At 35.1% G+C, this 13477-nt stretch overlaps 1 protein-coding gene and 1 non-coding gene across 5 annotated transcripts in view; one reads left to right on the top strand and one right to left on the bottom strand.

Moving 5' to 3' along the window:
- Positions 1-13477, top strand: part of LOC127647705 (nuclear factor 1 B-type-like) — a 150592-nt gene that overhangs the window by 15792 nt on the left and 121323 nt on the right. Inside the window, exon 1 of one of the 4 annotated variants that reach the window (XM_052132147.1) lies at positions 13114-13448. The exons of the other annotated variants lie outside the window; for them this stretch is intronic. Within the exon in view, the coding sequence (XP_051988107.1) occupies positions 13431-13448 (18 nt within the window). The 5' untranslated portion in view covers positions 13114-13430. Of the gene's footprint in view, positions 1-13113; positions 13449-13477 lie in introns of those variants that run through there. 4 annotated transcript variants of the gene reach the window in all.
- trnah-gug (transfer RNA histidin (anticodon GUG)) lies at positions 8466-8537 on the bottom strand. The gene has a single exon. It is a non-coding gene; the product is annotated as a tRNA-His (tRNA).

Raw genomic sequence — 13477 nt, forward strand, 5'->3', positions numbered from 1 at the left:
CTATCTTGCTGAATGTGGGTCGAAAATTAGCATAGTACCAACTAATCGTGAATAACATTAGCATTGAGTAAGGCAGTAATTAAAATGATTAGCAGTACGGATAGAAATAAATGAAGAAATGTGGTGACAACTGTGTTTATGATATTGATTGAATGACCACTGGGCTCATCAGTTCAGAGCAGTTGGTCAGATGATGATGATGGGAGCATGTTGACCAATTTATAATGGATAGAAAAAGTAAGTACTGCTTATGTAAGAACTGGTATTGCTAAAATGAATAAATGTACATCTTACATCTGTGAACAACATAATATGTAATATACTAATTAAGCATGTGCACTCCGCACATGTATGTACATAAATAAAGACATTGAAGAAATAAGAAAAGAGTCGAAAGGAGCTTAGGGTTTAACCCAATAATGACCATCGTGTAACTTGATCAAAACATCGGATTAGTGTTGGCTTACATTATGACAGTAGTGACGTTGTGGTTTTATAGATGGGTCACCTTGGTGCTTTTGGTCTAGACTTAAATCCTCTAACTGATCTAATAAGTGAACGGTATTGCTTGTCTGGCATATAAACTCTCTCCGTAATCACAGTGTTAATCATTCCGACTGTTGGGCACACTTCAGGTTAGTATGATCCTTATCAGAGGGATCAATCTTGACTTCCCCTATACTCTTTGACACTGCCGGCACTGAATATTGTCAGAGTAGCATATCAAGACCTTCTACCACCTTTACCTCTCCATCAGTTATAGTATTAAATACAAGTTGAGCTTAATCAAAAGCATTTGCGGAATAATGCAGATTACCACAAAATAATAAGAATAAGAATAATAATAATTCAAAATCCCTTGTTTATAAAAAAAAAATAGAAGCAAAGTTGCAGTTACATAAGACACTTACAATCAAAGAGAATGAGGCCAGTCCAGTCCATAAACAGTATATTAAAATACACATTTTTTAGCAATAAGGTTAAGACACAAAGGTTTAGCCATAAGACGTAAACCATTTTCCATGTTAACATGATTTTAGCATGATAAAATCGCTTAAAGTGTAAAGTTATATCCAATAGCACAACTGTGATTCTATAAATATCAAGAAAATGTCGTGGTCTAATTTAACCAAAAAATAATTCTATATACAATATACTGTATATATATATATATATATATATATATATATATATATATATATATATATATATATATACACACATTAATTTGTATTTATAAATTACAACTATTTATGGCATTATTTTATATAAGTGCCTAAAACATTTGCACAGTACTGTGCAAATGTTTTAGGCACTTATATAAAATAATGCCATAAATAGTTTTAATTTATCAATTAACATTATACAAAGTTCAGTAAACACAAAAAAGCTAAATCAATAATTGACGTGGCCACCTTTGCCCCATTTCTCTTATGTACACCTGGACACAGTTTTTCTTGGTTGTTGGCGGATAGCCAACTTCAAAGCTTCTTGGAGAATTCACCACAGTTCTTTTATCTATTTAGGCTGTCTCAATTCCTTCTGTCTCTTTAAGTAATCCCAGACTGACTCGATGTTCAGTGGGGGGCTCTGTGGGGGCAATGCCATCTCTTGCAGAGTGCCCTATTCTTCTATTCTAATCTTTTCTATTTGCAAAAGAAATGTTTGGGAGTCTAAAATAGATTTTTCCTATTGACACACTAAAGCTGAAGAAACAAATAACCATCATAAGACAAATGTTTTTGTGAAACTTTTCAACAGTACTGTATAGTTGAAGTCAGAAGTTTACATACACATTAGCCAAATACATTTAAAATAATTTTTAACAATTACAGACATTTAATCGTAGAAAACATTCCCTGTCTTAGGTCAGTTAGGATCACTACTTTATTTTAAGAATGTGAAATGTCAGAATAATAGTAGAGATAATGATTTATTTCAGTTTTTATTTCTTTCATCACATTTCCAGTGGGTCAGAAGTTTACATACACTTTGTTAGTATTTGGTAGCATTGCCTTGAAATTGTTTATCTTGGGTCAAATGTTTTGGGTAGCCTTCCATAAGCTTCTCACAATATGTCTCTGGAATTTTGGCCCATTCCTTCAGACAGAACTGGTGTAACTGTGTCAGGTTTGTAGGCCTCCTTGCTCGCACACGCTTTTTCAATTCTGCCCACAAATTTTCTATCGGATTGAGGTCAGGGCTTTGTAATGGCCAATCCAATACCTTGACTTTGTTGTCCTTCAGCCATTTTGCCACAGCTTTGGAGGTATGCTTGAGGTCATTGTCCATTTGGAAGACCCATTTGCGACGAGCTTTAACTTCCTGGCTGATGTCTTGAGATGTTGCTTTAATATATCCACATAATTTTCCTTTCTCATGATGTCATCTATTTTGTGAAGTGCACCAGTCCCTCCTGCAGCAAAGCACCGCCTCAACATGATGCTGCCACCCCCATGCTTCACGGTTGGGATGGTGTTCTACGGCTTGCAAGCCTTACTGTTTTTCCTTCAAACATAACGATGGTCATTATGGCCAAACAGTTACATTTTTATTTCATCAGATCAGAGGACATTTCTCCAATTAGTAAGATCTTTGTCCCCATGTGCACTTGCAAACTGTAGTCTGCCTTTTGTATGGCAGTTTTGGAGCATCTTCCTTGCTGAGCAGCCTTTCAGGTTATGTTGCTATATGACTCATTTTACTGTGGATATAGATACTTGTCTACCTGTTTCCTCCAGCATCTTAACAAGGTCCTTTGCTGTTGTTCTGGTATTGATTTGCACTTTTCGCATCAAACTACGTCCATCTCTAGGAGACAGAATGCGTCTCCTTCCTGAGCGGTATAATGGCTGCATGGTCCCATGGTGTTTATACTTGTATACATGATGAACAGATGAACGTGTACCTTCATGCATTTGGAAATTGCTACCAAGGATGAACCAGACTTGAGGTCTTGGCTGATTTCTTTTGATTTTCCCATGATGTCAAGCAAAGAGGCACTGGGTTTGAAGGTAGGCTCCATCGTGTGATATGAGCGCAAAGCAATCATCTGTGTTCCGCAACTGCATTCGGGTCCATGAATAAAGTATAATGTGCGAGTAAGGGCAGCCGGTGGACTTTCTGGAGCCCTCCTAGGGTAAGATGGTGCCCCCCCCCCCCCAGGGAGTTGGTGCCCTACGCAGACTGCGAAGTCTGTTTATAGGGAGCGGCGGTACTGACTGTCATGAAAATAATGATACAAAGTAAAAAAATCTTAATGGCCCCAAAAAGGCTTAATATTTTATATGCAAAATAAAATGTTTTATTTGTTTCTTTAGATTGTGGTGTAAAATAAGACTAGGACATTTTCCTGACAAGTTTCATGTTAATCATCCAGTTCGTTGTCATGATGACGTAATGCCGGTAAACCCAGTATCTGATAAACATTCTGGTATGATTTTATCAAACTAAAATTATGGTAATACACATAATGTTCATGTCTTGTTGCCATACTTTTAATACAGTGTGTATTTTAATGTTTATAGACTGGCCCCATTCACTTCCATCATAAGTGATTTACTTAATCTTGATAATTGCTTAATAATAATAATAATAAAAAAAAAAAAAGAGAGACAAGTTGAATTTTGGGAACATGGGCAAGACGAAACGATAATCCACTTGCAACTGTAGCGCATGTACATGTGAGGAGCATTGAATTAAAGTTGTGAAAAGACATAAATGAAGGAAAGGGTATGCTGACTATCAGTTAACTTATCTTTTAGAGATCAGATGGAGACAATTTTGAAGAGAATGATCAACCAGGTGTTCCTTAAACTGCTACAGCGATGTGTAGCCATGCCTGACGAAGATCTGCTTAGGGCAATTAGGGAACAAAAGACCTCTTTGTTCAAAACAGGGTTGTGGGGTCAATGAAGGGACGTTGAGAAAGAAAAGAAAGAAGGAGACTTGATAGAGGAAAATGGGAAGCATCAAGGTATGGGGCAAGAAGTATTGTATGGAGGAATGGTGTGCTTAGATGCAAACTGGCCACTTTTTTCAATACAGTATAATAACTGATGTTCGAGCAGAAATTTGTATGAATTAGATTTATTAATAAAGGTCAATTATCAATAAATTTTCATTCATGCACATGAAATTATTCAAAAAAGTTCATCTTTGACCAAGAAGGCAAGGACTTGCTAGCATGCCTTTTGTTAAAACCTTCATTCATGCTTGCTTATACAGCTGACAAGCCCTTTCAGGGACTCATTAGCTAAATGTTCCGCTTCAACTACTACACTATAAGAACGTGCAATAATTGAAAGGCAGCTGCAGACAGCACATCAAGTCTTCTGATTGGCTGATCAAAGAAGGTGTTCCTTACCCGCAATCACATTTTTGTTTGCTGTTTACATAGTCTAGTGCTGTCACAGAGGCATTTCTCTGGAAATTTTTTGCATACCATTTAAAGAAATAAAAAATTTAAAATTGTTTACTTTAGCACTAAAGCACTCGAGGCTGTGCTATTGTAACCAGTCCTGGTCACCCCACTCCGAACGGGACTCGAACCGGTGTCTCCTGTTTTGGAGGTCGTTGCTCTAACAAGGAGGCTAAAGGCTACAGCCTCTAGCGTCAGTTGCTAGTGCACCTCTTGAGGTTAGGAGAGTGAGGTTTACACACTGCACATCTATCTACCAGCTGGCTCCCATTACACTCACCCCCCTAAACCTCACTCCCATCCAGGTTACGGCACCATTGTAACAAGTCCTGGTCGCCCCGCTCCGAACGGGACTCGAACAAGGAGGCTAAAAGCTACAGGCTCTAGCGTCAGTCGCAGTGCACCTCTTGAGGTCAGGAGAGTGAGGTTTACACACTGCACAGCTATCTAACAGCTGGCTCCCTTTACACTATATTGTGAATATAGTCACAGCTGAAGTGCATTGTTAGGTGACTATATTCACAACATGGCACAGCCTCGAGCACCTTGTTGCATTAAAAAAATGGTCACCACATAATAAAAAGATTAAGGGCACAAAAATGTATTACATTTCATATTTTGTAATTAAAACCATTAAGTGCTATCCTCCTACCAACAGCACCTTTAAGGTCTATATATTGTATGTATCATATGCGTGTAACGTGCAAAACCTTAGCTATATTATTAAAAATTGTATGTCAAGTAGAGTGTCGGATGTTAGCAAGCATTTAATTGACCTAAGTTGTCCAAAGTGATAAACAGATTGAGAAATCTTTTAAAAGATTTAAACATTTGTCAAGTTTGTAGAAATGCAATCTTTGAGTCCATGTTGCTTTCACAAACAAATTAATAAAAATAAAAACATGTAAAAGGTATTAATATACTTGCCTTGCACCTTGAATACACTTATTATTAACACTAAATCTTTTATTTCCAAAAAGTTTTAAAACAATTTTCAAGGGTCGTATATATATATACATATATATAGTATTGTTATCATTATTTGTATTGATAATTAATGTATTTTTATTATTATTGTAAATATCATGAATTTTTGAGTCAGGAAAATCAAAAAGTTTACACTAAATGACCAGAACAAAAATATCAAAATATAGATATTTAATGTTATGACAAAATACTTTCTTGAGGGTCTAAAGGGGTTCTCTCTGTTTAATGTTTTTTTTAAAATGACAAACAAAATAGGCCACCTACATGTTGGTTATACCACATTACTTTTATTTGGTCAACAAAAGTTTTACAAATAATAACCATATATTAAAAATAGAATTGTTAAAATATAAATAATAATAAAAGATTTTTCTGCACATTTCTTAATTTGTTTTGTAAGAATTTCAACTTTTTAATTTATTGATTTTATTATTTTACTGTGATCGATTATTCCACTTGACTTCCAGAAATAATTATCAAAATAACTTTTAACTCCATAATTGAAAACATTTTCATCATAGTCAACAAATTATTTTGTGTAAATTGAATTTGTAATGTGTTTTTGAATAAGTTGTATAGATCTGGACAAAAAAAAAAAAAAAACGAGAGTCACAACCCAGATATTGCCCTCAATTCAGCTGCACATCTACAGCACATTGAGTGTTGGATTTAAACCCTCAAACTCTTAATCTCTGGTGTGCATCTATGCTTTAAATTCTTTGACTATTTATTATATTCTATTTGTAGATATTTTAGGTATCATTCTGCGTTCCCTTTAATAATCAGTCTTTTAGTGTGAGTGACCACATACCATTTTTTAGGATTTCTTGAAGATAGAAGAAACCCCTTCTTTCAGGCAAATAAAAGATCAAATATCAAGCAATGATGCTTCCAATGTTGTGGCTAATGAAGATGCACATTGTTACAGGAGCATGTGTTCTGAGACCAGACAAATGCCTGCAGAGATGCACATTTCATGCAACATAGGTGCATGCTTGTCCTGTCAATCAAGACCTATTGAAGTGAGAAAGGAGACAGACGCACATAGAGAGAGAAAGCAAGTACACAGCAATTTTGCCTGGCTCTTCTGTGGAGGCCTGCTGCTTCTTTCTCATTGCTGAAGGATTTGCAATGCATGCATATGTGTGTGAATGGGACACAGTGATTTTGGCAGGATTCCATGTTTACTATAAGCTTTCTCCTTGTTTATTTGAGCGTGTGTCTCATTGTTGCTCTTGTTCTTGATGGCTGGTTTGTGGTAGAGAGGAACAAGGAGAGTCTTTCATGGTTGCCAACAGGTGCAGAAGAGCTCCCTCTGCATGTGTTTAAATATGTATTTGTGTTTTTGTTGATGTGTGGGAGAGACTGATTTTTTTTTTCAAGACTGGATTACATGGAAAATTGGAATGAAATAAGAAAACTCACTCACCTTTTAAAAAATAAAATGACGTTTTTTTAAGAAGACACACGTGTGTGTGTGTGTGTGTGTGTGTGTGTGTGTGTGTGTGTGTGTGTGTGTGTGTGTGTGTGTGTGTGTGTTTCTAAATTAAATTGCATATCACTACAGACAGACAGACAGACAGAGAGGCCAGATTTAATTCATTTAATTCACATTCTCACATCATTTATATCATGTAAAAGCTTTTTTGTCTCAGTCCTGTCTAATTAGAATTACCACAGGTGCAGAGTCGCACACATATGTGTGTTTCTGACTTTAATTTCATGTCACTACATTTCAGTAAATGAAAAGATAAAAGAACCCCCCCCCCCTTAATGATCAGACAACACTCACTGTTGCACATATACATGCTCAGGCAAGACAAAGCTTCAATGTTTAAGGTCAGATAATGTTTGTGAAAACTAGAAAAAAAGGTTTTGGGGCAATTTATAATTCGTTTTCACACAACATTTCTATTATAAAGCATTATTCAGCCTCTTTAGGGGTATCTGCCATCTCAGTAAATCTCCTACAGGTGCAGTTATATCAAACTGTGAGATTAATCAGTATTTAATTTAGCTAAATTTACCAAAATTATCTCTTTGTAGGCAGTGGTTTGACTAGACATAGTCGTTTGCTGCCCTCTGGTGCCTAAATCATCTGGTTCTTAACTATCGGAACTTTTGTATTAGTGAATGTCTTAAACTAGCTTATATATAAACAGACACATATTGGTTAAGCTTCTGTAGTCCTCTCTGTTACCACAGTAGAACTGAATATATATATATATATATATATATATATATATATATATATATATATATATATATATATATATATATATATATAAATAAAATAAAAATTATATAACAGTGACCAAATATGACAAAAATCACCTGGCAACACTTTAAAGCCTGATTTTTTCCCCTTTTGAAAGATGTATATTCGTTTGACTTTGAATTGCTGTTTTTACAGCACGACCACCTGGTCTTGTCACATAAAAAGAGAAGCACCCCACCGTCTGTAAGTTTGCGGTGACCCGGAATCGAACCGATATTGCTGCGGCCACAACGCAAGGCTACTAACTTCTATACGATCACGGCGGGCGTCTGAGACCTCAGTTCATGTCAAAAAAGACTACTACCGCATCCTTGTGGACTGAATGGTAAACTGCGCTGCTCGGTGAACAAAAATGTTTATATACCTGATATGTGCTGAACATTCAGCTTTTGGCAAACGGGTATTCTGTGGTTCTTTACAAACTGTCACTAAAAGGATCAATAAAGAGCAAAACGGTGCGGTGTTGTAAATATATCTTAATAGAAGCTCACATTCAAAGTGAAAGACACCGTCAATTTGTTTTTATTTTACTCAGTCAGTTTGTTTGATCTGTAAAGCACTTTGGGTCAACTTCTGTTGTTTTTAAACGTGCTTTATAAATAAAGGTTGACGACTTAAATAGTGAACAACACCTTCAATCTCAGTAATACGTGTTCTACTTTAATAAATAACTAACTAACGTATTCGACCTGAAAATTCGTAACTTTTTCATTGTCTGGCACGTTCAATTAAAGAACAGCAAAAATCAAACGCTTCAACTCGATAGTCTACTTTGCATCGTGCCGTGACCCGGATTCGAACCGGGGTTGCTGCGGCCACAACGCAGAGTACTAACCACTATACGATCACGGCGAGCCATACAAGCTGATGGGTAGCATTAACACGCGCACAACTCCAACCCAAATATTTTAATTTACGACACAATAATTTTAGCTACTTTAAAGATATGTAGACACAAATGTTATGTTGGTTATAGGCCTATTATAATATTAAATAGTTTATGAGGAACTCAATTACAAATTAGGCAATAATCTCCGAACAGCTTCGCTATTGTTATGTCATGACAGTTTTGTGAAAACTTGTCAATGTATTTCTATTTATATATTGTTAAAGTATACGTTAAAGTATATAAAGTTTAAAAAAACTAAACCGATTAATAGGTTAATACGCCTGCAAAATTGAAAACAAAACAAATGTTATTGGAAGCCCTATGTAAATAGAAGATTCTAAAGTGATGGCGTACAGTGCAGAATGAGGTCACTGGCGTGTGCTCCCTTGTGAGGTCATAGTTCTTCTCGCACAAGCATTCTTATGTTAGAACGGGTTGCAGATCAAAATGCGCCTTCTGAATGTGTTATTATTCGAATACCTCCCCACCTCCAAACTCTGATTTGATAAACATATTAGTAGGCCTACCAAACTGCTTGCACTCGCAGCCAGCTGAATGCCAACATATTTTTCTTTCTTTTTTGTGGCAATGGCTTGGTGGTACAAAATGAAAGTTAATTGTGCCCAAAAATGTTTTTTTAAATATATATATATATATACATATATATATATATATATATATATATATATATATATATATATATATATATATATATATATATATATATATATATATATAATTTTTTTATATATAAATAATAAAATATATATATACATGTCAGTCCACTTACAAGCAGAGACCAATTATTATATTATAAGATAACTTGAAAATGACAGTTCTTTCAACATAAATAAAAAATATGCCTATCATCCATTCGACAAGATACCCCTTTCCGTGTTTTACAATTACAGATGAGCAAAAAAGGATGACTGTAATCGTTATCTGATAACTGCTGAACTGTTAACAGCACATGCTTTCGAATTATAAGGCAACGTCCACTTCTTATAGGATATATGTCAAATGTTTTGTAAAATGATTGCCTCAATCCAAAAAGCCATCTGATTAGCACAAAATACGTTTTTTTTTTCTCCAAAGGATGTCATTCATATCATTCACTGAAAAAAAAAATAACATAATTTCCTGCTGAAATGGGAAAATTATAGTATTCACTTCATGTCTTGAGCAACATTTATTTTCATCAATTTCATGTTCAGATGAAAAGTGCAGATGTGTATCATTATGCAGTTGCTTTCAGAATGAAGATACAATGCATATCTAATAAACAAACAAACAAACAAAAAAAATGCTGTGAACACATAATACTTGGCTTTATAAGCAACTTAACGAAGCAAACAAAAAACAATACATGTGTTTTTCGTCATTATGCCAGGCTGCTTTGAATAATGACCTAGACATCTTTATATTATTTTTATAAAAACAAAATACATTTATTGTTCACTATTTTGTAGAGCATTTAGTGTACTGAATTGTCATTTAGAAAAATTAGGCTCATAACAAATTTGAAGCACTCAAAGTACCATGAATTAATAATAATCAAATTAATTTGAAATCCTACTAATTCGTGACAGAGCCTTTGTACATAGGCTTCGGAAAATATGGCCTATAGGCTGTTATCAGTTGCCTTATAGTATAGGACAAACACTTTTAAGATATGTGGAAGAAGAAGAAGAAGAAGAAGAAGAAGAAGAAGAAGAAGAAGAAGAAGAAAGAAGAAGAAGAAGAAGAAGAAGAAGAAGCAGAAGAAGGAAAACATGACGTAATAAGCATGTAACAGATCTTATTGCATGACATTACGAGATTTAGGTTATCTTCAAACCCCTATAGCCTATAGGATAGCAGTGTGCCGTTATTGTCCATCATTTGAATGTGTGGGAGCATTTATTCAAAAGCAGCATTTATTGTTATACATTCATTCTTTTCCATTAAATACATAAAAAAAAAAAAAAACATTTTGGCATGCACTATTCACCAGTTAAATTGCACGACACAGCAACTATATTTAAAAAAAAAAAAACTACAAATACAAATATTGATGTCGGTGAAAAAATAATCCAGTTGTTGGACTTGAGGAAAGGTGCTGTTTTTATTAGTTCTGTCTCTTCTTCGCATTATGGGCTAAAACAGCAACGATAAGAATCTTCTGAATAATATCTAGAGAATTTGGAAACGAAACATCGCTTTGGATCAGCCTGCAGATGTACCCGCTATACATTCACAACGTTCAGGTAAAAAGACTAGGAAAGTGTAGCGTTAAATGCGTTGAGAGGCTACTGTATTAAAATGAGAACTTACATCGGAGTACTGAAGCTCTCTGCGCACAAGCGACACATATCCAAACGCATGTAGCCTAATACTTGACAGCCAAAAGGAACATAATTAAAAATCTCCAGAACATTGATCTATCTCTGTGTTATTGCCTCCAAATACTTGCGCTGTTAATGATTCCCTGTCCTCCTCTCGTTGCTGATCTTGCCAAAGTTTACGTTGAAGAATTTGGAGCGCTTTCGCTTCATTTCGTATCACACTCCACCTACTCGATATAAAGCTTCAACAAGCCGTGTGTTTGTTTTTACAAGTGTGAGAATGTAAACCCGAATAACTCTGGGTTCCATACAGCCCATGTCATTTGTCTTGACTAACTGAAGTGCGTCTTTTTTTATAGCCTATTTCGTTCTCTTTTTTTGTTCACGATTAAAGACAGAATAACAGCTAAAATTAACTTTTCGAGGTGGTAACTTGTGTCGTGCAGAGCAAAAATGTGCCACAAATGACACTTGCGTCTTTGTGTGGGTGTCCGAAACGGACCACTTTTCCGTGTAGGTGAAAATAGTAAAAATATTAATAATAATAAAAAAAGTGTATCGGATGCAATGGTGTGGTTAAATCATACAAGGAATGAATACACACATTTCGTCGACTGATTTTGTAACACCGACCCAAATGAAAGACAAAGTAGGCTACTTTGTAAATTAGGCCTATTTTGTAAATTAAAATAAATTATATTAACATGCTATATCACTGAAAAGAATTCACGTGGCATTGCCAATATAGCCAAACAAATAAATACATTCAAAAATACATAAAAATTCAAGATGTTTGCGAAAAGGATTTTGATTTTAATTATTTTATTTGTATTATTTATTTGTAGCTGACATTATAATACCTATACATACAGTTTTATTACTCTCATGTATCTCGTTGTTTGTTTATGATAGTGTCTGGTTTAGTGACCACAGTTGCTAATTCAGCAATCGGTCAAAACACGAATTTGTAAATATGTTCATATTAATTCGCGTTTGATTTTTATGTTGTTGGACTCATGTGTCTGTGTGGCTTTAAAACGGTGGTGTGCTGGTTTGGACCAATGCCATCATTGTGCTCTCTAACAGTGGTCTCTTTCTCTTTAACATCTGACAAATCTTTTTTTTTTTAAATAATCATAATTATATGTATTATATATATATATATATATATATATATATATATATATATATATATATATATATATATATATATATAAAATAGCTTATCATAATATACAATACAATAATATATATCCTAATAATAATAACTATATAGTAGCTTACACACACACACACACACACACACACACACACACACACACACTGTTGTGTTTCCAAGTTTTATGGGGACTTTCCATAGAAATAATGGTTTTTATACTGTACAAACTATATATTCTATCCCCTAACCCTAAACCTAACCCTCACAGACTTTCTGCATTTTTATATTTTCAAAAAACATAATTTAGTATGATTTATAAGCGGTTTTCCTCATGGGGACCGACAAAATGTCCCCACAAGGTCAAAAATTTCGGTTTTACTATCCTTATGGGGACATTTGGTCCCCACAAAGTGATAAATACACGCTCACACACACACACACACACACACACACACACACACACACACACACACACACACACACACACACACACACACACACATGTATATATATATTATCATAATATATAATATTATGGTAATATATATTCTAATGATAATAATTATATAGTAGCCCACACACACACATACATACATAAATACATACATACATATATATATATATATATATATATATATATATATATATATATATATAACAACAACAAACAAACAACATTACGAAAAGGAAGGAGGAGCACCGTTATTATCATCATCCTTAATTTTATTTTTTGTTTTATTGCTATCACTCTTTTCAAGGAAATTATCCACACGGAACCATTTTTAATCCCCTAGACCAAAATGCACAAAGGAATTTGACCTATATTCAGCCACTAGTCTCAATTTCGGCCGGTCTCGCTTTGATGTGACTTGGTCAGTGGTAATATGCAAATAGTGACACTGCCTGCCGAGCGGAAGTGAGGGGCCTAAGACATTGAACGCAGAGCGTAGCTCCGCCAGTGCGCAAGCCAATCAGAAACGAGGATGTAATTCCAAATGCGCAGCTACGTTTGGCTGCTGCGAGCAGCAACAACGACGACAGACAGAGAGAGTAAAGGCGCAGACCTACCCACTTCCAAAAACTCAGCCTATTCTGGACCGCGTTCAACTCCACCACCAAAAAGCTATCCAAAAAGACTGACTCGCAGAGGAAGGAAGATAAAAAAAATATCTGAGGTGCTCGCTGCCTTGATTTTGCCGCCTGTCTGCCAAGAATTCTCTTCCGGTGTTCATTATTGTAAGCACTACAGCGTGAAAAGAAGAGAGAGAGAGAGTGAGAGGGAAAAAAATTAAAAAGCACAAATTTTTGAACTTGAGACATGTGAAGGTACCGGCTTCAGTTTCAACCGGCGTCCAGGAACCCCCTTCAGTTTCATGCAATACAGTGCGATGGTACGGTATGCTGGAAAACACTGTCTTAC

The sequence above is a fragment of the Xyrauchen texanus genome, chromosome 1 (genome assembly GCF_025860055.1).
Source record: "Xyrauchen texanus isolate HMW12.3.18 chromosome 1, RBS_HiC_50CHRs, whole genome shotgun sequence".
Lineage (NCBI taxonomy): Eukaryota > Metazoa > Chordata > Actinopteri > Cypriniformes > Catostomidae > Xyrauchen > Xyrauchen texanus.